The 26,928-nt window shown below is 37.1% G+C and overlaps 3 protein-coding genes across 4 annotated transcripts in view; 1 reads left to right on the forward strand and 2 right to left on the reverse strand.

Annotated features, from left to right (window-relative positions):
* Positions 1-2,083: 2,083 nt before the first annotated feature.
* LOC107678689 (interleukin-27 subunit beta-like) lies at positions 2,084-7,396 on the reverse strand. Its single transcript, XM_016474055.1, has 7 exons — positions 7,189-7,396; positions 6,861-7,064; positions 6,618-6,735; positions 5,636-5,814; positions 5,179-5,336; positions 4,540-5,010; positions 2,084-2,093 (listed from the first exon to the last, which is right to left on the reverse strand). The coding sequence occupies exons 1-6, from the start codon at positions 7,274-7,276 to the stop codon at positions 4,861-4,863; spliced, it is 897 nt and encodes a 298-aa protein (XP_016329541.1). The 5' UTR covers positions 7,277-7,396; the 3' UTR covers positions 2,084-2,093; positions 4,540-4,860.
* Positions 2,234-3,674, forward strand: LOC107678684 (outer dense fiber protein 3-like). Its single transcript, XM_016474047.1, has 2 exons — positions 2,234-2,297; positions 3,082-3,674. Exons 1-2 carry the CDS (start codon positions 2,234-2,236, stop codon positions 3,546-3,548), a joined length of 531 nt encoding a protein of 176 aa, XP_016329533.1. The 3' UTR covers positions 3,549-3,674.
* A 7,486-nt stretch (positions 7,397-14,882) lies between the features above and the next one.
* Positions 14,883-26,928, reverse strand: part of LOC107678688 (helicase with zinc finger domain 2-like) — a 25,110-nt gene continuing 13,064 nt past the window's right edge. The window contains exons 7-19 of one of the 2 annotated variants that reach the window (XM_016474053.1): positions 24,848-24,923; positions 20,559-24,654; positions 20,253-20,338; positions 19,343-19,480; positions 19,040-19,195; positions 18,814-18,958; positions 18,441-18,560; positions 18,050-18,242; positions 17,221-17,355; positions 16,926-17,147; positions 16,511-16,676; positions 15,833-16,000; positions 14,883-15,652 (exon numbers count right to left, since the gene is read on the reverse strand). In XM_016474053.1, coding sequence (XP_016329539.1) covers positions 15,540-15,652; positions 15,833-16,000; positions 16,511-16,676; positions 16,926-17,147; positions 17,221-17,355; positions 18,050-18,242; positions 18,441-18,560; positions 18,814-18,958; positions 19,040-19,195; positions 19,343-19,480; positions 20,253-20,338; positions 20,559-24,654; positions 24,848-24,923 — 5,814 coding nt within the window. In that variant the 3' untranslated portion in view covers positions 14,883-15,539. Of the gene's footprint in view, positions 15,653-15,832; positions 16,001-16,510; positions 16,677-16,925; positions 17,148-17,220; positions 17,356-18,049; positions 18,243-18,440; positions 18,561-18,813; positions 18,959-19,039; positions 19,196-19,342; positions 19,481-19,983; positions 20,108-20,252; positions 20,339-20,558; positions 24,655-24,847; positions 24,924-26,928 lie in introns of those variants that run through there. The other variant, XM_016474054.1, reaches the window with a different exon arrangement.

Consider the following 26,928-nt stretch of genomic DNA (forward strand, 5'->3'; position numbering starts at 1 on the left):
AGTAATTTTAGTGCCTCAACTTTTCTAATTTAGTTTTCCATCTCATTTATATTTGATCGCTTTATTTCAATTAATAAAAATTGCTTTTAATAGTTCTAGTTTTAGTTAACGATAATAATTCTACTTATAAATACAACCATAGTACAGCTTTTTTTTTTTTTTACTCAATAATGTTAACCAATATTGTATTCACAAATAATTTTCCATTAATTACCCAACACAATTTCAGTAATAAATGCTAACAGGCTCTGCACTCTGTGTTTTTGTTTATGCCCGCAGGGCCCGGGCCGGGGCGTTATGCTCTTCCACCCACTATCGGTTACATCAACCATGACTACACCAAACCCAGCAGCCCGGCCTATTCCTTCCACAGCCGCATGAGCAGCAACAGTGAGTGACACCACATGAAATCAAACACTTCTCACACTGACAGATGACATGATCCACTCAACTAATGCTGGGTTTGGTCATCTGAGAATGCTTTTAACACACGTGTTCATTGATAAAATGGATATATATCAACCTGGCACTCATATGAACTGATAATTTCATAGATTAATTAGTGTCTATTATGCAGTATTGAAATATTAGGTGGATTTACACACACTCAAATATTTACACGCCTAATTAGTGACATGTAACGCCTGCTTCCTCATGGAAGAAACTGAGAACACCCAGTCTGATCAAAGTATTCATACAAAAATCCTTGCACATCTGGACTTTATATCACAAACAACAGCATGCAATATAATGATTAATGTTATTTCACTGGCATATTAAGCTGATAAAATCCACATGCTTGATTTTAATCCATATGTTTGATTTTAATTCACTTTAAATAGCATTTCTCTAGCTCAAACAGTAGAGCATGATACTAGCGACAGCAACACTCTCAGAAAAAATGATACAAAACCTGACACTGAGACAGTACCCTTTCAGAAAGGTACACTTTTGTACCTCAATTACCCTCAACCTTTAAATACTTTAAAGGGGTCATATGATGCTTTTTTAAAGATCATTATTTTGTGTATCTGGTGTAACAGAATATGTTGACATGCTTTAATGTTAAAAAAACACATTATTTTTAAAATACTGTACATTATTGTAAGTCCTCTATGCCCCGCCTCTCTCTCTCAAACGCTTAGTTTTCTACAAAGCCCCCTCCTTTGACAAGCGCAGTCTGCTCTGATTGGCCAGCTGACCCAGTGCATTGTGATTGGCCGAACACCGCAAGCACTCGTCGGAAATGTAACGCCCCTTACCATAATCGCGAGCTTCAGCTTTCAAAATAAATGTAAAGACAAAGCCCGAAAGGGGAACAGAGTCGCGTGACAGACATAGTGATGAAGCTGGTATGTGTGCAGTACACAAGCCACGGTTAAGACAGCTGACTCCACTGTGATGTGACCCTCTCTCTCTCTCTCTCTCTCGCGCGCTCTCTCTCTCTCTCTCACGCGCTCTCTCTCTCTGTCTCTGTCTCTCTCTCTCTCTGGCGCTCTCTCTCTCTCTCTCTCTCTCTCACAGCGCGCACACACACACAAGATGCGCAAAACTCCGCATTTGAACAGTCAATAACAAATACTTAAACTAATAACAAAAAAGTAGCTGATTCAGAAGCGCCAGATTGTCATAGCAAAGTCAGAATTACCTCCTCTCCTAGGTTCACGAAACGGTCGTCCATAAAATGCATTGCTGTTCTGTTGTAAGTAATCTTAAATAACTTTTGGCGCTCTAGCGGTTAATAAACAGAACTGCACACATCCCGCGGAAGAACATTCCAACCGGAGCTACTTCTCTAAGTTTATTTCTATGGCGATTCACGCAGGTATGTGTTACCCCGCAGCGGTCCGACCAGGCTACAATAGTCCAAATATAAGTACTTATTATAAGTGTACCGTAGTGATTCGGAATAAGACAAATACGCGGGTTGGAAGATTAATTCATGATGTACTCGCTCATTATATAAATTTAGCACATTTTGAACACAGAAAAAGTTACATAGTGCTGCTTTAAAGGTACATATTATTACCTAAAATTAGTACCTAAATGGTTCCTTTTACCATCTCAGTGACAGCTTTCCTACCAGCTTTTTTCTGAGAATGATGTTGCTTTGCATACAAGTGTCTGCCAAATGTAATTCACTACATTCTGGTGTGTTTTCTCATAATGTTGCTTTTGAAAAGTGGTGTCTGTGGATTCCAGTCCAGGACCGCAATATCATGTAGATGCCAAAATGACACGCTTTGGTAGAGACGGTACCCCATCGTACTCCATGCTGGGCAAAAAGAAGAAGACAGGTGAGTTTTCACCTTTTTTTATTACACACATCTGATGTGTATGAAGTCAACATGCAATGGCATACGCAACACGTTTTACTTCTGTAACCGCAACCGTCAGGTTCCATAAGTAAAAATCCCATTCATTTTCTCCATAGGGGAATTGATTTTTTTAAAGATAACTTTTTAAAGTCATACCTACTATGAGCTACAAGGTTGTTAATTTATGTTAGGCTATATGCTTTTGTTGGAGCCAGCAGACTGCATTATTTCAACTTCTTTTAAAATCATGTTTAACAGCTGATTCCTTAGTGAGAAGCTGAATTTCCCATGATTCCTCAAAGAAATTGGAAACAAGCAAATTGCACCAAAAAACTTTACTGCCCACCCACTCCCATGAAGCACCTCAAATGAGAGTCCCTCTCCCTACACTCTCAAACTACTTTAATAATTGCATTTTCAGTATATGCATTTTTTTTTATATACATGAACATTTTTCAATCATTAGTTTTATATTTATCCATTGTTTTTATTTAGATTGTCTTTCGCTATGCTGCATCATGGGATTGTAGTTCTTTCCCTCAGTAAAGTAGTTAAGTACACAAACTTGTACCTTTGTCTTTTTGTCAGATATTTAAATATGTTTGTAATGTTGAAGTTGAAAAACAAGTGGGCGCTCAATAAGAAACTCTCACTCTATAAGAAAAAAAAAATGGGTTGGGCTTAAATTTTATCCATATGGGATTGGTTGTATATATAATGGGCATTGCCAGAATGTAAGGGTTCACTGAGAGAAATTGGTAATGACCCGGAGCCTACAGTCCTGAGAAAGCTCCACCTTTGAACCTTCACCACAGACCTCCGACTTACACCATGGCCTTCCGCACACGCTACCGCATTGTGGATCCTGTACCGGCCCCCAACCGCTACACCTTACCCAACCTCTTCGGCTCTCACGTTCCCCACAAACCCGCCAGCGCCAGCTTCACCATGTCAGCACGCAGGAAAGCAGGCGGCCCATCGGAGGACCTGTCCATGACCCCAGGACCCGGCCGTTACAACAGCACAGAGCCGAGCCTTTACCTGAACAGACAGCCTTCTTTCTCCCTGCAAAGCCGTTGTAATATTCCCACCGATGCCACTCGGAAGCCTGGTCCAGGCACGCACAGCCCAGAAAAGGTGACGGCACACCTGCCTCGTGCACCGTCTTTCTCCATGGGTGTTCGTCACTCGGAGTTTGTAACACCACTGATTGTTGACGTATTAGACTGAAGGGTTTCATGCACTGCTTTGTGGGTACCTATAAAAAGGATTTGGCTGTATGTCAAAAAAAACTATGTTAAGGGAAAAATAAAGTTTTCGGACGAGTCACAATCTTCATTACCTGATATTTGCTTTTATGTAAAGAGATGTTGAACATTTTTCATTTTCATTTACATCAGTTATTTCATAAAATAAAAAGTTTGATCTTGTTTATAATTGTTATTTTTTTAAATATTGTTTTTAATTGAAAATGTAATAAAGCTGAAATAAATAAGAAATATAATAAAATATAAATATCAGATGAAAAACCTTAGCCTTAACAATGAAAATTAGAAATGCTGCCTTGGCAACTAACTGAAATAAAATAAGTTGCTGTTAACAGAAATAAACACATTTTAAGTTGAATTACAAAGCTTAAATATAAATTAAAATATAAAATATTACAAAAACAAAAATGAATAAATTAACTAATAAATAAAACTAATATTAAATGATAAAAACTATTAAATCATGAAGCTATATAAATCAAATTGATAAAATAAAATAAAATGAAAATAAAAATAAATAAAATATAAATATTACACGAACAACCTTAAACTTAAATGAAAATTAGAAATGTTGCCAACTAACAAAAATATGTTGAAGCACTAAAATAGCTAAAACTTAAATAAAAAATAGACTAAAAAATAATATATATTTTTTTACAAAGTACATAACAAACTTAATTAAAATTAAAACTGAAAATATAAAAACTAATTTAAAATATTGTTAAATTCTATAAGAGTGTATAAATAATACTACAAAACAATACACTAGTCAACATTTGAAGTGGATCAAAACCTTTCATCAAAATTGTCCTAAAACCTAAAACCAAAATACATTCTTGTCTTAGGACAACTTTGATGAACTTTTTTGATCCACTTCAAATGTTGACTACTATATTAATAAAAAAAACACCAGTATACCTGTTTTAAAACATTTTTATTAAACTTTTCTGTACAGCTTTGTTACATTGTTTTGTTTTTTTCTTGTGCTTCTTGAAAATCTGTGATTTTTATTGTTTCACAAACCAGTTCAAATCAGTTAGGTAATAAAGAATAGATAAGAACATTTTTAACATGCTTACAGGCTTTGTGATTACATGCAAGTGGAGCCATGCTGGGTGTTTATTATTTTTTGAATGAACAAGATTCTGCACATTGAGCTTGCAAATTGGTTGTCATTGCCTTTATAAACAAGGTTATCCTTTAGTGACCTAATACGAACTAATAATAATCCTAACACATTTGGTTAATGTAGTGTAATGTAATGATTCACCACATCAGTTGATAGATACAGTGGCACTTATTGGTTCACTCCAGTCACTGCTCTGTCCATCATCCAGGGAGTCCTTTGCAGATATTTGGATGTAGTAAGTCCTTCCTGCCACCAGACCACTCAAAACCATTTTATTAGACTCATAAGGGCCCAGCTAGAAAACAAAGAATTTTAAAGTATTAAAAGACCATATGTCCTTCCTGTAGCATGAGGTGACTTTTTAAATACTGCGTTCTGTTTGGTGCCTTTTGTTTCAGTACTTTACAGCTAGGCATGTAGTTGCTTTTAACACCGTTGAACATGGTTTACACAGGAAACTCACTGTTCTTGCTGTCTCAGGTTTGCCCCAGTGGAATTTCACTGTGTATTTAAGGAGAAAGTTGACAGGATCTGGCCAAGTGTGTGGTGGACCCCACTGCACAGACAGCTTCCTGCCTGGCATTACCATCACACTCACATTCACCGGAGGATCAGGTTTCACTACAGACCAACCAAGGACAAGAATTTAAACACTCAATATGAGGTCATGGCATATGCATCAAGATACTGCAAAAGCAGCTGTTTCATCACACAGCAGTACGGTTTTCTGACATAGACCAGCCAAAGCTTAAACTGATCATTTTGGATGTAAATATTTATTTCTATTTAGAATGTCAGAACTTTTCATATTCATATGATTAGGTTTTATTATAATATTCTAACATTTAAAAAAATATACAAATAAAGACAAACCAGTGAAATAAATGAAATGGTATAAAAGAGGACTATGAAAATCTCACCTATCTGCTCAAAACTAATTGGCCATATGCGTGTTGTGCTACCCAGAGCATTAACAGCTGTAATGTTGATGAGAGTTGGTTCACTTGCAAAGATCTCCAGTTGCTCTAACGCACATTGCCTGTCTTGTTCTCCCCATTTCTGGCATTGACGGGCACTTGACAGCGGGTCTGAAAAGCTCCTAAATTAAAATCGAGAAGAACTTTAGCAAATGTTCTGCACAATTATACTTTATTTTTTAAATCATCAAAAATAAGGTGACTTATACAATTCGAGCAATTTACAACAGGTGTACAATTTAAAGTACAGCTCAATATTCAAAATAAAGAAATATTTAAATACATCACCTCTATCATCACTTTTAAAGGTACACTTCATTCAAGAATCCTGTCATTATTTACTGACAATGCTCATTAGAATTCAAACCCATTTATTAAAAACTATGTCTGATTCATGAACAAATCATTCTTTTGAGTTGGATCTTTTCAATTAATCAATTTGGGTCACAAAACCAGTCTGAATGATTCACTCATGAATCAGACGCTATCGCAGATTCTTCAGAAGACTAGACTCACAAAGAGCCTATTTACTGATATTTTATGGTGCTTTCACATAATTTTTAAAGCATCAAACTATTATTTATAAAGACAATATGTATAGCATTAAAAGGCAATCATTTACAATTCAAACTTGTTTTAACAAAGCATTTAATATACTGTATAATCTTAAAAATAAAGGTTCCAAAAGACAGTTTTTGCAATGATGCCACAGAAGAGCCGTTCTTGGTTCCACAACGAACATTTAAGTGAACAGTTCTTAAAAAGAACCATTTTTTTCTTAGTGTGAAAAACATTTTAATAATGTGAAGTACCTTTTTTCCACTATAAAGAACATTTTGTGCAATGGAAACTTGGATGCAATAGATGTTACAGGTTCTTCATGGAACCATTAAAAAAACCCTATATTTTTAAGAGTGTCAGATACCTGTATGTAGCACTATAATGTGTTGGAAGTATTGGGTCTGGAGTCAGTGTCCAAGAGCATATTGCCCTTTTAGGGTAACTTGGAGACCAACAATGCACATCCGGAGGAGAAGGGGGATCTGAATAGAGCAAACATTACACAGTGATGAAATTTCAGTTTAAGCTCTTTGTCTCATAGGAAAATAGTGAGACATTTTACCAGACTGACATGTACAGCAATAAAGGAAAATACGCATAAACCTACATCCCAGGTGTAGAGATACTGTTTGTATCAGATCTCCATTCAGTTGGTGGCAGGTGTAGATGCCTTGGTCCTTCAAACTGCTGTTCTGTATAAAGAGAACAGGGCTTGAGACAAGCACTGAACTGTTGAATCTCCACTCCACCCCTTTTTCTTCTCCGTCAGAGCATGGTATCTTCACAGATGAACCCACTGCTACAAACAGGTCTATTGAGGGAGGTGAGGAGGAAAAGAGACAGGCTTGGACAGATCCAACACGCTGTGTGTGTGTGTGTAGAGGTGTCTGTGCATGAGAGAGTAAGAGTCTGTTTTCTGAACAAATAAAGCTTACCTCGAGTCTCTGGCAGTAAGGTTGTCGTGTCTTGGCTAAAAACTCCACTTGTTATGGCTAGTGCTCCAAAAACATATATCAAGCACATTTTTTGGTGTTTTGTGGTTACAAGAACGTAAAGTTGGTGCTTTTATAATAGAAGAAACTAAGTATGTGTGTAGTCACACACAGATTTAGAGGTTCAAGCTGTTCTGTTGTGGAATTTTGTTAATCATTAGTTGGTAAATCTATTTGCAAAAGAAGGCAGGCTACTGTTGGGCACCAGTGTGGAAATAAATACCTGAAATTAAAAAAATGCACGTATACGTGTATAAGGGTCAATGACACATTAGGACATGAAAGATGATAAAAATGGAAAATGCAACTAAAACACATAGTGTTTAAAAATGTTGTTTTAAATCACGTGCAAATTCCAATTATTTCATAAATAATAGATCTCAACAACAACAAAAAAGAGTAGATTCAAAAACTAAATTAGGCCTTATGTAAAAATGAAGTCAAAAAGCATGAGTTCAATAACCCTCTGTATTAAACATGATGAATTTATTTTAAAGGAATGGCTTGCCAAAAATGAAAATTTACTTAAAATGTACTCACAAATGAGTTTGTTTCTTTATCAGAACAGTTTTGAAGAAATTTAGCATTACAGCACTTTCTCACCAATGGATGCAGTGGATGGGTGCTGTCAGAATGAGAATCCAATCAGCTGATAAAAATGTGACAATCCACAAGTAATGCACATTCAGGATAACGCTTCTTCCAGTTAAAACATCCATCCCCTGTTGTCTTCTCACATCAAAATCCACAAACATATTTACTTAGAACTGTTTTTGCCTGTTAACAGTGCTTGAACTGTTCATATTTTCACTGGAGAAAGCAATATTATTGATAGGGGAAACACCGGCTTAAAGTTAAAAAATGGCTTGATGCTAGATTTGTTTTTTTTAGAAACACAGCTTTTCGCTTCACAAGGTGTTAAATTGATGGACTGGAGTTGTGTGGATTACCTGTGGATTACTACGATGTTTTTATCAGTTGTTTGGACTGGATTCTGACGGCACCCATTCACTGCAGAAGATCCATTGGTGAGCAAGTGATGTAATGCTTCATTTCTCCAAATCTGTTAAGATGAAGAAACCATTTTTGAATTTTTGGGTGAAGTATTCCTTTAAAATAATGTTTACTATACTACTACCTACTACTGGGTCAGTGCATACAAATAACCACTGATAATGAAGTTATGAAATATTAAAATCACAGTTTCCTCAAACAATAGATACTACAAACAATTAATGCATCAACACGTCATTAGTTTTATGTTTGCAAAACAGAAACAGGACGCACTTGTGGTTAATAAAACAGATACAATCCAGGAGATATTCTGACATCAGTACAGAATCCCAAGCATTTATGTGCTCAGTGACAACAGCACCCAGCCGTCCAATCACTGGATTCATACCTCAAGGTGCATCCTAGCAAAGTGTGTTATAGTGCCTTATAATTCATAAAATATTTTATCCAGCCCATCAATTATAATTTAAACGGAGAAAAAAAAACCTCTCAGTTTACATACTGCAGGATTCAGTGAGCGGTTTTCGGCTACCATGTGGACTGTGATATAATGAGGTCAGAATCCTTCTGTAAACAGCACAATGTGCTTGTTTATTGAGTGTGTGGGACTGTTCTCATTCTTCCATGTATTTTCACAATCCTGAGTGAAGATTTAATTTACATAAGCCTTGAAAGTGCAACAACTTTAAATGAAAACATGTTTTGAATTTGAGCTCTTTGGCCGAGACTGAGAATTAAAGGAGACTGAGATTAGTATCAATGAGAACCGAGGACGCAAGCCCATTGACAGATGGTATTAAGGCCATTTCGTAATGTTTGAGGAATTCATAAGGTGAACAGAATGGAGTTGTTTTTGATGTGTCTTAATATTATGCTGTTAAAGAGTGAGGCCTGCTCTATACAATCATGTCTTTATGCATTTTTAGAGAGTAAATGGTTGAATTTGTTGATTGAAAGGTTACTTCAAACTAGTTCACAGTGCTCCAACAGACACCAAAATTATCAAAGTAAATTGTATTGCTCAGACACGTTACTTTCATGCTTCACGAGGCTTAATTGCGTTTTTGGATAGGTTTAATTGAATAATCATCTTTTAGGTAGCTATTTATACTTAAAAATTGCTTATTCTCCAAATCTGTTAAGATGAAGAAACCATTTTTGAATTTTTGGGTGAAGTATTCCTTTAAAATAATGTTTACTATACTACTACCTACTACTGGGTCAGTGCATACAAATAACCACTGATAATGAAGTTATGAAATATTAAAATCACAGTTTCCTCAAACAATAGATACTACAAACAATTAATGCATCAACACGTCATTAGTTTTATGTTTGCAAAACAGAAACAGGACGCACTTGTGGTTAATAAAACAGATACAATCCAGGAGATATTCTGACATCAGTACAGAATCCCAAGCATTTATGTGCTCAGTGACAACAGCACCCAGCCGTCCAATCACTGGATTCATACCTCAAGGTGCATCCTAGCAAAGTGTGTTATAGTGCCTTATAATTCATAAAATATTTTATCCAGCCCATCAATTATAATTTAAACGGAGAAAAAAAAACCTCTCAGTTTACATACTGCAGGATTCAGTGAGCGGTTTTCGGCTACCATGTGGACTGTGATATAATGAGGTCAGAATCCTTCTGTAAACAGCACAATGTGCTTGTTTATTGAGTGTGTGGGACTGTTCTCATTCTTCCATGTATTTTCACAATCCTGAGTGAAGATTTAATTTACATAAGCCTTGAAAGTGCAACAACTTTAAATGAAAACATGTTTTGAATTTGAGCTCTTTGGCCGAGACTGAGAATTAAAGGAGACTGAGATTAGTATCAATGAGAACCGAGGACGCAAGCCCATTGACAGATGGTATTAAGGCCATTTCGTAATGTTTGAGGAATTCATAAGGTGAACAGAATGGAGTTGTTTTTGATGTGTCTTAATATTATGCTGTTAAAGAGTGAGGCCTGCTCTATACAATCATGTCTTTATGCATTTTTAGAGAGTAAATGGTTGAATTTGTTGATTGAAAGGTTACTTCAAACTAGTTCACAGTGCTCCAACAGACACCAAAATTATCAAAGTAAATTGTATTGCTCAGACACGTTACTTTCATGCTTCACGAGGCTTAATTGCGTTTTTGGATAGGTTTAATTGAATAATCATCTTTTAGGTAGCTATTTATACTTAAAAATTGCTTAGGAAAAATAAGCAGAAACTATTGCTTACGTACAGTAGGCCTAGGCTTTTAAAGTAAGAACAATTAATGATAGCATAGACCAGATAATCTGGTCTTGGAAGAATTTGATGAGAACTTTTCTGAGATCAAACTCCACCAGCCCATGTCTTTCTAAGGCTTTATGTATGTTACTTGCTGTGTCTTTCCAAATCCCAGATGAGGTAAGAAGTATCAACTGCCAGCAAACAAACAATTTAATTTTGATTATTATTGTTGTAAAGGATAAGATGTTATCTATGAGCCTTATGACATCACAACAGAACCTTTAAATTATTAAAAACAGAAGCTTCTGGCTCTTCTAAAGAGGAGCATTTGCTTTAATGACAGCAGTGCTAAAGCTGCCTGAACTCCAGAAGTCTGTGAAAAACCTGATGAGCATGTTCTCCAGCATGATTTGAATATGGTTTAAATTAGATTTTCAAAGTCGACTAAGACCTTTAAACTCAAACATTTGAAAACAGAAAGAAAGAACGAACAAACTGGGGTCATTAGGCACCATCTAGTGGTTATTGGACATTATTGCATTTTGTAGGAATTTACCATTTTCAGTAGCCCACCCGCGAGAGGAGCTATTTTATGGAAGCATACTAGACTCAATAATAATTCACGCAAAAGACACGATACACACATGCATATCCCAATTCACATGCATGAAACCCAATTTACGTGCACGAATATATTATATATATATCCACAAAAACCAATTCACGTGCACAAAATACAAATATATATTCATAAAATACGTTTCACAAATGCAAAACACAATTCACAGATGTACAAGTGTGTACAAAAATGTTTAATGTTTAAAATTCACGAGTTCGTCATGGACTGTGAATGTGTGAATCACCTTGGATTTGTGTGTGTATTTTTGAGACTTTCTTGTGTATCTTTGAGACTTTTGAGACTTTCCTGGCAGCGAACTATTCCCAAGCGGGACGCTTGTATTCTTTAGCCAATCAGATTTGAGCCTGTCGATCGACCAATCATAACCCGCTGTGGGCGTGCCTACCTGGATGGCACGTCATCAGCGCGAGACTACATTTAAAGTCATGGTTCAGCAGAGGTTTAGATTATCGCTGCGTCTCAATGTGCCTACTTATCTACGCCCTTAAAGTATGTACTCTTTTGGTGAAGAAAAAGTACACACTTTTGAGTGTGTAGTAGAACAGTAGGCAAGCTTTGGGACATACTATCACGTCACACAATTGCGTCTTTAAAGGACCGCTCTGTCGCACCTGTTACACGCACCCTGTCACTGTAAACTGGCCTGTCAATCATCACGTCACCGTTAACATCCTCCACATTTCATTTCATTTAACGTCCTACCGTACTGGAGAGAGAAGTAGCTCGTTGATCTGCCAGTCGCGGGTCTTTCATGCGGAGAACTCTGCTCATATTTTCTGCATAATGGTGCATTTAAAATTTAACGACCAAATGGATGTTTATAAAAGTTCACATTGCTGTTGCAGATGAAATATAACACAGATAACAATAAATAATTTTTTTTTACCAGGTTAAATGTTGATTATTAGTAACTCAAACCCCTTTTTGTAAACCTCTCTACCTAACCGTCGATCGCGCGCATCTGCCACATTTGTAGTTTTTCTAACGTGTTTTATTCGTGTTTGTAGTTATGGACAGAATCCTTCGCCAAAGCGCAATGGATTGTGGGCAATTTTAGCCATTAGAGTGTGCACGGATCCACACTTCAAAAATCGACCTGAAATAGTAGACCATCCGGGGACTTTTGGCATACTCTTTTCAACATGCTATGCTTTGGGATTCTAATCTCACATACTATTTAGGATGGACAGTATGAACATTGAGATGCAGGTTATCATGTCATTTCAGTTAACAAGTCTTGTAAAGGTACTGTTTTATCTTTGCATGCTTACTTAAAACTTGGAAGTAAAATCAGTCGTTTAGACACACTCGTTAACGTGACCAGTGGAAGCCAGCGGCTGCAGTTTAGTCCAGAGTGTATTATGATTTAATATTGATTGATTCTTATGTTTATTTAATAAATAATCATTATTCATGTGGATTCCATACCACATTAAGATATTAGATTCATCAACTCAATGTAAAGCATAAAATAAGGTTTTGACTGATGGGACATGTCATAAATAAATAGAAGATTATGAAAATGTCATTTTTTGGATATTTTTCAAGCAGTCTCGTGTTTTTGTTTATTGAGGACATGAAAGAGCTGTCACAGCAGAGCTTTTGATTATTATATTGATGATTATAAATAAACCATGACTGCATAACAGCAAAAGTAGGTGGCGATATGCACACAGGATGTAACACGCCAAAAAACGGAAGAAGAAGAAGGCGATTCACACATTCACAGTCCATGATGAACTCGTGAATTTTAAACATTCAAAATTTTTGTACACACTTGTACATCTGTGAATTGTGTTTTGCATTTGTGAAACGTGTCTTATGAATATATATATTCTTATTTTGTGCACGTGAATTGGTTTTTGTGAATATTAATTTTTTTCCGTGCACGTGAATTGGGTTTCGTGCATGTGAATTGGGATACACATGTGTGCATCGTGTCTTTTGCGTAAATTATTGAGTCTAATCTGCTTCCATAATATTTATCCATTTAAAAAGGTAGTCCACACGATTGGTGAGCAGTTTTCCTAAGTGTTTGTGTGAGGAACACACTAAAATTTAGGTCACTATTTACTGATACTCTTCAGTCAACCTGTGAGGATCTCAAATAGTGTCTATAACGTGACACGCTATACTATGGCGTTTTGCATCATTACATCCAGCAGCACCATTTTTAATTGAACGTCATTGGCAGCGGAGAATGCAAAAGGGAAAACCTTCAGTAAATAATGAACTAAATTTCTGTTTGGTCCTCGGAATCTTTACACAAAGCTATTGAATGGTTTAAGAAAACTTGATTTAGTCATGGCATTTACTCTTTTTTTTTTTTTTTTTTTTTTTTTCAATGGGCCCACATTTTTTTTTTTTTTTTTTGCAGTAGGCCTACATTTAAAATTAAATTGGTTGTATAGCTACGTGTGTTCACATCAGACCAAAAATGCTTTTTGGGCTATGAAACAGAGAAGATTAAACATCACCAGAGTAAATTAAAGCAATTGTCTGTGAAATAGAGTGGGGTAACAGATTTTGGTAACTTGTAGCGCTGGTTGTTGGATTTGTATTTGGTAATATAGTCCATGTGACATCAGTGGTTCAACTGTAAATTCACGAAGCTATGAGAATAAATTTGTGTGCAAAGAAAACTAATATAATGACTTTATTCAACAATTATTTTCTTCTGTGTCAACGTCCTCCGCCATTATCAAGAGTACCTCGACCTGTGCGTGTGCATTCCTCTGCTCGTAAACAAGGTGCGAAGCATGCCTGTTCTATGTCAACAGCATAGCGTGGTACTCTCGATAATGGCGGAGGACGGTGATGCAGAAGAGAAGAATTGTTGAATAGTCATTATTTTTGTTTTCTTTGCGCACAAAAAATATTCTCGTAGCTTCATAAAATTACGGTTGAACCACTGATGTCACATGGACTATTTTAACAATGTCCTTATCTGTGCCTGGGAACAGTTTCATTGCTGTCTATGCAGGGTTGGAAAGCTCTTGGATTTCATCAAAAATATTTTAATTTGTGTTCCAAAGATGAACAAAGGTCTTACGGGTTTGGAACGACATGAGGGCGAGTAACTTATGACAGAATTTGTATTTTTGAGTGAACTATCCCTTTAAACCCCACCCCTTCAAGCTCACGTTCATCTACACAAGGAAAAGGCTCCAACAGTTTCCCCAGTGCCCAACAGATAAAGTCCCAAACAGGTTACACTACCCCATGCAATCAGTTTGAGCTTCAGTTCAAGTGTGATTTTATTGCTATATAACTGACATACAATGGTACATTTGTCAAAGCTTTTTCAGTTGTGGATAATGTAAATAGCAGTCCAGAGTAAATAATAATAAAAACGCTTTCAAATAAGTAAAGGAGGCTTGGGTGACTAATTTTATCTAGTAATGTTGGCTTTGAATAATCAAGATTTTGTAGCATAAGAAAGTAGTAAAAAGAATGTTTTAGTGGCAGATATCTTAATTTCTTGTCACAAAATCTGTAAAATAGCTGGAATATGCAGAATAATTACTTTATTCTGTTCTTCTGTTTATGCTGACCCCTGGTGGTTAGTTGTGGGAATTGAGGAATTGATTTGACACACCAACAGAATGTTTCCCCCCCTCTATATATAACAATTATCAGCCCAATGTTAACAAATTTGGTATTTTTATCAAGGTATCCAGCACGAGTTACATCAGCATAACAAACACCAGTGATCAGTCTAACACTATACAATGTTAATGCAGGTGCTTGATACATTTTGCAGTTTAAATGTTAAATGTAAAAAAAAACAAGCCATTAATAAATAGATTATTTGTAAGCCAATTTCTGTTCATAAGTGAATATGATATAGCATCCCTTACAAATATTGCTGCTACACTTACATTGTTACATTTGTTACTACAATTGAACTGTGGTAAATTGACATTAGCCAGCACTGTCATAAAAAATGTAATAAAATTACAGAAAGATTCTTAAAGCTTTTTTTCCAACGCAGAGAATTGGTTAACTAGGTTATATTAAAAGTTTAAAGAATAAGACAACACAGACACCGACAATGATAGAGCAAGAAATGGCTCAGTAGATCAAGATTTGCAATATCTACACATTTTAAAAAGTTGTGGAAATGTATGAATCAAAATAAATTATTTTTTATTTTACAATCAGTCAACAAGAGTTTGTATAGTTATATGCAACAAAATATATGTAATTTCTTCTCTCAAGCTGCCATGGCTTTAAATCGATTGAAAATGACAGGAATGGTTAGATTCTCAAATTTGTTAGTTCGTTAATAGAATCATAACCATTTAAAAATGTGGTGGAATTATACTAGAAATTTGGTTAAAAATATCATCTTAAAAACCACTGAGTGTAAAATGCTTCAAGATCAATCCAACTTTAAAATCTGATTTAACGTACATTGTGTACTGTAATCTGGTCTGCAGAGACCACACAGCCTTGACCTGAATAATGTTTCAGTAGTTTCTTCCACGCTGGGCTACAGTTCAGTATCTCCTGATTGCCTAAAGCACAGAATTAAATAAATATATTAATATCTTATAATAGTAAATTAGTAATGGTTGTAGCAAGTATTCTATATTTCTTTTCCATAAAACATTGTGATTTTAGAACATAGGTATATGTATTTTATTAAGAATATATAATTAAAAATCATTCCTAGACTAATGTAATATAGGGATTACCCAGAATGCATAGCCCATCCTGTGCTCTTGTGATGCCCACATTGATCTGGTTTTCATCACCCACAAAGCCAATGTGTTTGGACAGCCATTCTCTTGAAGGATAAGGTTCAATCTCATTGCTGGGGCAAGAGCGAACCATCGACAGAATCACATATTGCCACTCACTACCTGCAATCACATCAGAATGATAAAACAGTAAATATATAGAGGCTCAATGAAACAAGCTTGTTTAAAGCTTATTTGAAGCTTGTTTCATTGAGCCTCTATATATTTTCTTTAAAGTTTGATCTTGAACTTTTTTTCTCTCCCTAATCCTATTAGGAAACTACTTCTCAATCAGTAGTGGAGTTGCACACCGGTTGGTGATTATCAGACTGCACATAACTGTGTGAGATTGTTACTCTTGTTATCTGATGAAGGCCTTGGACGGCCGAAACGTCATGTTGTTTTATTAATAAAGCTTGAACTTTGAAGAGTTGAGTGTTGCACCTTTGTTCAGCTATGTTTTTAGATTCTTGGTTGCACCTCCTCTTCTGTTGGTAGAGCACATCTTTTTACATTTGTTACAAACACTGCTCATTATCACATTTTTTATAATGCAGGTTGAAGATGAACACAGACATTAATAAAATTGTATATTAAAGCACAAACACAAGAGTCTTCAATAAAAAGTGTCACCTTGGCTCTTTGTAATGGTGGTGACTGTGATTCTCTCCATCTGGGGGTCAGTGGACCTTCTCAGTCTATCTCTGATCTGGGCCACCTGTGCGTTGTATGGTGACAGAATGGCAATGTTCTCCTGCCTCACATGGCCCACTGATACCAGCTGACCACAAATCTCAACCTGCATAAGAATACATTCAAACAAATCTGGTCCTCTAACTGTATACTGTATAATATATTACTAAGGTGATATGTAAAACAAAAAGGGGGAAAATATATATTTATTTTTTTGCATTTGAAGTGTCAAGTTTTGGTAAACTTTATTTTATGTGATGGTTACAAATACATACTGTAGGTTTTGTGCAGTTTGTTTTCTGGTGTAAATAGGGTTTGTGTTTTGATGGTTTTCATATTTTTATCTTTCACTTACAGCTTTCTTAACCTCTGCAAAGTTGGCTTTCGAGTTCTCGTTCCCCCGTGCAGTTGAAACAACCAAACTGAACTCGACACCTCGTATGTCTCCAAACAGAATGTGTTTGCTGTGTCTCATTCCCTCAGTTTCAATGTGCAGCACGCTGGTCCGTTCATCCACTTTAGTTTTCAGCCTACCCAGATAGTAAGCCTCTGATGGGAATCTGCAGATCACTTCATGCTGAAGAAAATATACCACATTAAATATGTGTATGTAAGCGTGAATGAGAAGCATGTACGTGTTTGTCTTGTACCATTCTGTACTGGGTGTCAAGCAGCAGAGCTCTATCCATGTAACGTTCAAACAGAGAGTGTGTCATGCCCAGTCTCCGCGCATGCTCGTTCTTCACGATCGGACGCAACTGCTTGTGATCCCCCAACAACACAACCTGCAAAACGAGTATCCTTGATCCTTGATTGCGTGACAAGGAACTGAAAACCCTCACAGAAGGTTCTGAATGAATGCTTGGAAAAGTAAGGTGAGAGAAATGTAGCAAGAAGCAGGTCCCTTATCAAGTTTGCTTATGCTGGTTGACCATTAGACAAAGTTTGCATTCATAGTTAAAAACATGATACATATATTACTGTTGTTATTATATTATATTTAAAATGGACTAAAATACTATATTCCATCATCTAGTGTTTTCTCTATTTTTTTTGTTGCATTTAAATGTACATTGTTTTTAAATGCTTTTCTTTTTTTCTTATAATTAAGCATATCAGTGCTGTGCAAAATGTGAAGTTTAATGAAACTTTGTGTTTACTCTGCTTCTAAGTTTCTGCTGTATTGTTTTCAAAGGTGAGCTGGTTAAAAGTTCTTTGTGTCCAGCAGCTTCCTGTGAATTCTTTGTTTAGTGTGCTATAAAGGGTGTGTCTTAAGATGAGTGTTCTTCCAAAACTAGGTTTCTGTGCCTTAATAATTTGGGCTATGCAGGCTGTTGTTTTTTTGGAAGTCTAGGTCATGTGGTTTGCAGAAAGTTTTTGCTTAGCATTTCTATAGGCTACAATTTATGTCCAGTCTGTATAGTTTATATAGTTTTTGACGGACTTGTTTGCTATGGATAAGTCAAGAGTCACTCTGACCTTCTCAGGTTTAAAGCTGACCAATGGGACAAGTGTCTGCGGTTCTGTTGCCATGGCACACTCGTCGATGAGGATCTGTCGTGCACTGAGTGTCTTGGTGAGGTTTGGGGAGGCAGCAGCCGTGCAAGTGCATAGAATAATATCATGACTTTCCAGTTCATACAAACGTGCAGAATTTAGCAGCTTCTTATATCTGGGGATACACACAATTAGGCGTCATGCAAACATGCATTTACATGTAATCACACACATGTAGACACACTGTTAGATGTAGAGATGTGCTATAGTCGGGTGCAGAAAATGATGATGAAAATTAAGCTAAAAGTTTTTATAGTAGTTTTTGAGTTTCTAAATAAGAGAAGAAGCATTAATAAAACAGACTTATACTTACTCTTCTATGTCTGCATCTGTCAGTGAATGGGGGTTATGAGCAATTCTTTCATCAGAGCCAGTTATTGCTTGAGAATGAGGGTTGTGACTCATTCGAATTCTGTGATGAAGTGTTATGTCCCTAGATAAAAGAATGTGAAAATTGAGTACTGTTCAGATAGACTAATGATCATTGAGCACATTTACATGCACACTGATACCGTGATTTCTATAGAAAGAGATTTGCAATAAAAATCCGGCTAGTGAGAGTTTGTTTTTTTTGGTAAGGGCATTTAATCATAACTATTTCATTATAGATTCAATAACTGACAGTACAATATCAAATGTGATGTTAGTTGATCACAAAATAGCAATTTTTGCTTCATTGGTAGTACCTGAGCTCAGGTTTAGACCGCTCTTGGCGCAGTGATTTGTGTGATAACTGAAGGTTGCTGCCGGGATAGGGATACTCCTGCATCTCCATCTGTCTGCTGTATACACGTAATTGCTTCAGCTTATGTCCAAACTTGAGCAGGTATTCTGTACACACAACACAAGCACATACATTCAGAAATTTCTTCTTTACACCAATTCTAGTTCTCAAAATGATGCTTACTGTACCTGCAACTACATCCACAGACTTGTTTGAGGGTCCACAGTAAAGAATAACCTCTTTCTTCTTTTTGTCTTTCAGCTCCTTCAGCTTCCAAGGATTCTTAGAGTTCAGCTGTGAGAACCAGTACACTATGTACGCTCCTACAACTGTCTTTCCTGTTCCTATAAAGGATAAACAAAAGGCTTTTTTCAGTCCCATTAAGAAACATTTAGGAAAAAAATTGTAAAATCCCTGTGACTGTGAGTCCATAAACTGGCTGTGATCTGTAAGATTAAACTAAAAAACTGTATATGCTCAGAATGTGTAACCTGGAGGCCCTTGAATGACGGTGAATTTGCCGTTCAGAGCTTGTTCCAAAGCTTTAAACTGGCTTTCATTCAGTCGAGGCAGACCTGCTGGTGGTTCCTCTCTCATGAGCACATATAGGTATGCAGCTTGTTCAGAGCCTGTGGATTGATAGAGCCAAAAATACCTTTAAAACCAAAGGACTAAAGTGTATGCAATTAAATTCCAGTGTAAATATATCATTTTAAGCTCACATTGTGGTTCACTGTGGTGTTAAATGTAGAATTTAAAAAAATAAAAATAAAATTTTTTAAAAAATTAGATACGCTAATAAGACATCAACATCCTGTCTAGGTATATTATTAATAAATAAACAGAAGCATACTATAAAAATATTAAATTTAACTGTTTCTTATGAAGTCAAAATGATAATGAATATGCAGTGCTTGCAAAAAAGAAAGTACTTGCAAAAGAGAAAGTTGAAATTAAGAACAGCCTCATTCACGGAGCATGTATACACAAAATCTACATTCAAACGGTTACTCAAACATTCATGATTCACCAAAAACATATGTATAAAATGTCTTGACAATATACAAAAATTTTACAGTAGGAACAACTGAAACTACACGCAAAATATATGTACAGCTAATGAGAGGTCTGTAATCTGGGTCTGTAGTATAGGTGTTTGAACTGGTTTTGAAGATAGCACACATGGCATTGCTTGAGGATCTTGCTGTTCATGCTCTCAGTTCATGCTTGCACATCTTTAGAGATCGTCATGTTTGCTGAGAGTTAAAGAATGTAAAGAAAAGGTTGTACAACTATATGCATCACCATTTTGACTGCATACAGTAGTTTCTCATAACCACACTTGTGTTTTAAAAATGTTCTCTCACTCATCATATGGCATATTATGAATGTAATGCATACTTTCTTTCAGAATCCGGTGTCTTAGTGCAATGTTCTTAACAAGTTCATTAGCTGCTGGTAAATTATTCACTGCACTTTCCTTCCGTCTGGATGAATAAAGCAGAAACAAATAGACATCAAAGCAACTGGTTATCATAACTGTGCACCTCAATGTTGAAAAAAATATATTTATGAACCGATACATGAATATACAAAAAGTAAATAATGTAATAATGAGATTTGTAATGTTAAGGGTTTAGTTGTAGTGTATTGAAGACTCATAATATGGTTGTGGTGTAATGCATTTGTTGTATGTCACATGCTTACATGTCTGGAATGAGTTTAGGGATCACCTCCACTGTGAATGTGTCATTCCACTTGAATTTTGGAATTTTCATGGATGCATATTTTATGCTAAAGTGAATAATTTTGGACTTATTCACACTGTTTTCTGGAGGATCCAAACATTGGGTTGTCAAACCATGGGCCACCCAAGTAAAGTATTCTGGATCCAGCTTTGACTGATCTGCATGGTTCTGCTTCAGAACTCTTTTTCGGATACAGATCAAACACTTGGCCAGGTCAAATTCAATTGCCCATTTCTTGACATATTCCACAGGCAAAGAGAAAGTTCCAGAGAGTTTGGAATCATCAAAGGATAGCATCCAAGTTATGAGCACATTCTCTATGACAACACAGTCACTATCATCTACAGCAGTAGCAGCAGACTCCATTTCACAGAGAGGCTTCCATATCTGCACATATTCCTCTACATCCTTATAGTAACCTTTGGATGGGCGGTTTGCAAGTTTGGAAAAGCACTTAATAGGATTGTCAGTGTGTTCCACACAAATCTCAAAGCTTGAACTCACATTGAATAACTGTACAGTTGGCGCCCAGTAGCTCCTGTCCCTTTCTGAGGTCAGCTGGACCTGCACAGTGTCTCCGGCTTTCAAATAGAGTGTGAAGTCAGTGTAATGACCCTCTTCAGACATAAAAGTGTGATCAGGATTCAATCGCGATGTATCATGCACTTCATTGGTCTCACTGTGATCTCTCACATCTGTTGCTAACACAAGGGATTTTGCTTCTTCCCACTGTTCATCTCGTACTGCCTCAACAATGGCGTGCCAGGTGCTTAGCTGTATCTCTGAACAGGATCTCAAGTTCTGCAGTGGCGTCTGGGTCATGCTCAGTGAGTATATCCGTTTTTTCCAAGTCAGTGTCACCTGTTTTTGTTTATTGTCAAATATTGGTTGATCCTCAAGCTGTAAATTTCTGTACTTAACAGGAAGCCTGTCCGGGAAAGTTCCTTTGTCAAACGGAAATGATAATTTGAAATTTTCGCTGTCAGGTTGAACAATGGTGACAAAAGCCACTTTGTATGTGCTTTGTTTTTGTAGACTGACTGCGAGATGAAGTGACTCTGCTTTGCTTTCATACTCTTGTGCCCTCAATTCACCTCTTTTACACTTGTCACATAAGACATCAATGTCTGTCTGAGAGTACTCAACAGAACGATCGCAGAGAACTGAATGCATGAGCCTCTGAAGAACCACATCTATGTACCGGCGAATGGGTGAGGATGCATGTGTATATGAATCCAGCTGTAATGAATAGTGCCCAAGTAAAGCATCTTTGCAGGAGAGAGAACGAATGAAGAAAGCTTTATTGATAGTGGCCTTTAACTGAACAGTAGCTGGAACTAAATGTGGATGAATGTCATCTGTAGAAATCAGATCAGCCATTCTGTAAAAGTCACATGTCGAAGCTGCTGATTCAATCTTTTGCCACACAGATGTCAGAATGATGAAACTGCCATAGTTCTGCCAAGGATATGAATCCAGACGTTCCTCCGATGCATGGAGGGACCCAAGCTCCTCATTGTCTCTCTTCAGTCTCCTCACCAAACCAGGTGAAGCTGTCACCGGACAGCTAAATGTATTTGGAAATGGGGTTTCTTGATCAATCAGCCGATCACAAGCTCTTTTAAACATCAGCTTCAGCTCCTCCATCATTAACCTGCATTTGCTGTCTTCAGATGAACTGAGATCAGCAGGATTGGAACTGCCCACATGTCCAGAGAGTCTATTTTTCTTGTAATCAAGTGCAAAATGATAAGCCACAAGTATGCAGCCTTCTAGAGAATCACACTTCATCTCATTTTCACCTGACTGGTTGATGATGCTGTCAGTTTCACTGTAGGACAATGCCCTGCTTGACTTTATGCGGGAAAGCACCAACTTTTGCTCCATTAGTTTGCCTTTTGTCTTTTCCACTTTCAGAATTAAAGAGATAGCACGGCGATTTTTGCCTGGCATCAAACTCCACATGTCTGATTGTGCACCCAAGTTCTGAATATTTTCCCCAGACACATAGCTAAAAAAATCTGCTTTGTGAACTCCAATTACAAAATGATATTCAGAGTCACTGACAGAGATGGCATCTCGTAGGTGGCTTGATAAAGGGCTGGAGTTAGGATTACTGTTTAGGCGAACATCTCTAGACCCTGGAGAATGCACAGTGAAGGTAATCATGTTATTCAGGTCCACACGACTTCTGTCTATATGAAATGTCAGGTGTGAGGATAAAGGAATGACTTCCATGTGTCGATCACTGATCATCTCTAATTGTTCTGCTAAAGGAGGAGCCTGACACCTCAGGGGAGTGCAGAATGTAGTGTCTGTGTGTTCTGTCAGAAATTTTGACATTTCATGGTTAAACATTATGTTTAACTCTTCAACCATTAGATTTGCTTCTCTCTCCCCTGGCATCCGGTGTTTATCAGGTTGGGCATAGTTCCAGTCTTCTTTGAGTCTTGCTTTGCGTTGGCTTCGGGCAAAATGGTAAGCCACCCTGACACAGTCCTCCAAAGTATCAAATCTTAGCTCACTGTCACACTGACTTATTATATCCTCAGCCTCCTTGTAGGTCAGCTTCTTTTTAGATTTGACCTTAGAGAGGTAGAAGGTCCCTTTTGTAATAATGCCTGATTTCTTTTCCACTTTGACAATTAATGAAATGGCTTTACGATCTTCACCTGGGAGAAGACTCCAAAAGGTGGTGGCAAGATGTTTTGGGAACATGAATGTCGGTTCTTTTCCGGGATCATAAAAAGTTGCTCCCATCTCTTTTGCAAAGCTATCAAGTGAACTGCCCTTAGACACGAAACTAGCCACATCTGCAACATGAACCCCTATTTCATAGTAGCTTCCCAGATCATTAATACTAATGGCATCATCTAAGTCTCTAGCTGTGACTGGATCAATGGTAAAGGTTTGTAAACCTCTGAAATCTTTTCTTTTCTTGTCATCAGTTCCATCAGCTTTCATCTCTGGAATTGTGTCCTCTTGTAGTAGAGGAGGAGGTGTTAGTTTGAACTCTGATTTTAAAATCTTGAGTCCCTCTTCTAAAGATGTCCCAATTGGTAGAATATCTGTAACTCTGCCTAGCGGAAATGAACAGTGTTCTTTCCAGCCCAAAATCTGAACAACAAAAACATAGTTCTGTTTTGTTTGTTCATCAACACGAAAATTTCTTGTTATTGTCCAATTGCCATTGGCATACTTCCATACTGGAATAAAATTGCGATTCTCTTTCTTCACCAAGACACGCATTTTGGTGGTGTTGTGATTGAGGGGTATCATCATTTTTGGCACCAAGTATTTGTCAGTGTTCTGTGTTCGTTTGTGATAATTTTCATCCTCTAAAAAACACACAAATTCAGAGGATGTTGGTTGTCTGTTTGTGAAACCTAAAACTTTCCCAGTAAGACAGCCTTCATCATCTCGTCCAGTCTCAACCACAACTTCATCCCCAGGGAAAGACATGCCAATGCTTTTCCTCCCTTTAATATTAATGTGTTCAGATGGATTGTCATAAGGTACTACATAACCTGACTGAGGTCCCTTCATCACCAATTCTCCATGCCTATAGATAGCAGGCTGTTTCCTGACCAGCTCCAATAGGTTTTCCTTTTCAGAGGTAGAGAATAAAGGCCTCCTTTGTTCTTTCTCTTCATCTGAGTCCTGTACATCAGAATCATAGTCATCCATCTCTTTCAATATAGCATCAGTTTCAGCCTGGAGAGGTACATCACTCTCAGACATTTCTATCTTTTCTGTCTTCTGAAATTTCGAAATTTCCAATACTTCCTGTTGTAGGATGTCTCTGGTAAAGTTATCTGGTTTAATGCTGCCTTTGCTGATGCAATGTTCTATGTAGGACCTCCAGATTTTTGAGCACTTTCCAAAACAACAAAGAGCACCAGCATCTCCAACTACAATCACCAGTGATTGGGCTCTGGTCAAGGCAGTGTTCAATGCACGAATGTCATCAAAAAACTCTGGGCAGCTTGACTCCGATTGAAGAAGTCTGTCTCTTGTCTGAACTGTTGTTATGATAATGACCCTGAACTGTTTCCCTAAAGACACAGAATTTTATAGGTAGGTTGTATTTTAAAAATAACAATAATAAATAATTTAAAAACATGTGAACAGACACAATTTGTGACTGAAATAAAATGCAAGACTGATATTATTAAAAAAAAAATTCTAGATGAATCAAACATCTTTCCTAAACTCCAGCAGACAGGGATGTTCTGAACCCCCCAGTACCTTGAATGTTTGCTAAATTTTGAACAGACACTCCATGAACTCCTTTCTGGTGGAGATGATTTTTGGTGACATCAAGCTGAAGAATTGAAAGAGAAAGGATGTATTGATGATGTATCAGTACTAACAGAATTCAAGTCTTTAAGCAGAATTGTTGAATTACTTGCATTTCTCATGCCTGCTTGATTAATATTAACGGTTGACATTTAAAGGGTTAGTTCACTCAAAAATGAAAATTAGCCCATGTTTTACACACCCTCAAAACATCCTTGGTGTATATAACTTTCTTCTTTCAGACGAATCCAATCGTAGTTATAGACCATTTCAACGGCTGTTCGGCAGTTTAAGGAAGTGACGTCTTTGTTCCTTGGATGTTTCCGGTTAGTGTTCAAGAGCATTCAAAACAATGGCGGCAGGCGCTTGATGCACAGTGGGATTGCGATAATTTATTTAAATGTCAAAATTAAAATTATATCCTTGTTGCTCGGTGGTTTGGTGCTCCCCTCTAGCCAGGAACTAACTTTAATTTATAAATAATCGGAAATTAAAGGGTTTAGATTTCCGAGAAACGTGCCTGGATTGCAGCAGTGAAGCAAGAAGGCAGAATAGCAACTAGCAACTCTAGGATATTCAGCGCACATTTCGATTCAGGTAAGGAAATGTCATTTTTTTCCCAGTTGATTATTTGTATTTCTTTACGTTAACTCTTCAAGTATGATGCAGCATTGTGTTTTCGTCATTGTTTACATATGCGCCTAGCGTTCTGATTCTTGTTTAATGAAAAAGGCCAAGCTTTTATTTCCGATTACAAATGATCCCAACCTTTCCGCTAAGGAGTTAATTGTAAGCATCCAGACTGCAATATGCATTTACTGCCATCTCTCGTGTACACGCACGCAGGATCAATCAGAGCAGCTTTGAGCCATCCGGAAGATTACGTTTAATGTTCTCTGTAAGTTTGCGCCTCAGTCATATTTAAAGGGTAATTCCATTCACCGTTTATTTAAATTTTTTTGAAATCCCTTAACTGTTGTGTTTTCACTAGACTTATTAAAGTATGCGCTTGTTTTGACAGATCTGAGATTTCAGGACCAGACATGCGCAGTAGCGTTCCAACGCCTTTGTTATTGTTTACGTCCTTGATATGGTCTATATTAAAAATTATCCTTGCTCTTCCAAGCTTTAGAATGGCAGTAGGCGGGTGTTTTTTTTAACAGTCCAAAAGTAGTCAAATAAAGCACATCCATTCATAATAAACCGTGCCTCACACGGCTCTGGGGGTGAATAAAGGCCATCTGTAGCAAATCTATGCATTTTTGTAAGAAAAATATCCATATTTAAAACATTATAAACACTTTTCTCTCACTTCAGCTAACTGTCGTACATGGAAGCCGTTCCGGCGGATGTTCTAGGACGTATATGTAGCACACGTGCTGGTGATTAGTGACGAATGCGGAAGCGCGGAGGAGAGAGAGCAAAACAAAACGCCGGTCACGAATTAGAAGCACAAAACGAGGATTTGTAAAGGAAAATGCCAGATGATTTCGATATAAGCCAAGTGGAGACTGGTTTTGGAAACTTTGCTTCCTTTGCTCCTGTAAACAAACTCGCGAGAATAGCATATCTCACAGGCACGTGCGCTGTGCATACATCCTACATCATCTGCTGGAATGGCTTGCACATATGACAGTCAGCGGAAGTGAGAGAAAAGTGTTTATAACATTTTAAAGGGGTCATATGATGCGATTTCAATTTTTCCTTTCTCTTTGGAGTGTTACAAGCTCTTGGTGCATAAAGAAGATCTGTAAAGCTGCAAAGACTAAAGTCTCAAATCCAAAGAGATAGTTCAAGAGAACAGTTCAACCCAAATATTCAGATGTGTGCAGCGCATTTTATGGAGGATGAGGACTGTTTCCTCTGAGAGTAGCCTACAATGCCGGTGTCTGTTTCTATAAAGTGGGGCAATTCCAACTTTGCTAGGACAGTCTGGCGCTTTTGACTCACAGCCTGTAAGTACGTTTTCATATTTAAAGAATTTGCCACTGACGATTCAAATGCGAGTTTTGAGCAGTGTAGAGTAGCAC

Source organism: Sinocyclocheilus anshuiensis, unplaced genomic scaffold (assembly GCF_001515605.1).
Source record: "Sinocyclocheilus anshuiensis isolate Anshui unplaced genomic scaffold, SAMN03320099.WGS_v1.1 scaffold1458, whole genome shotgun sequence".
In the NCBI taxonomy this organism is placed as follows: Eukaryota; Metazoa; Chordata; class Actinopteri; order Cypriniformes; family Cyprinidae; genus Sinocyclocheilus; species Sinocyclocheilus anshuiensis.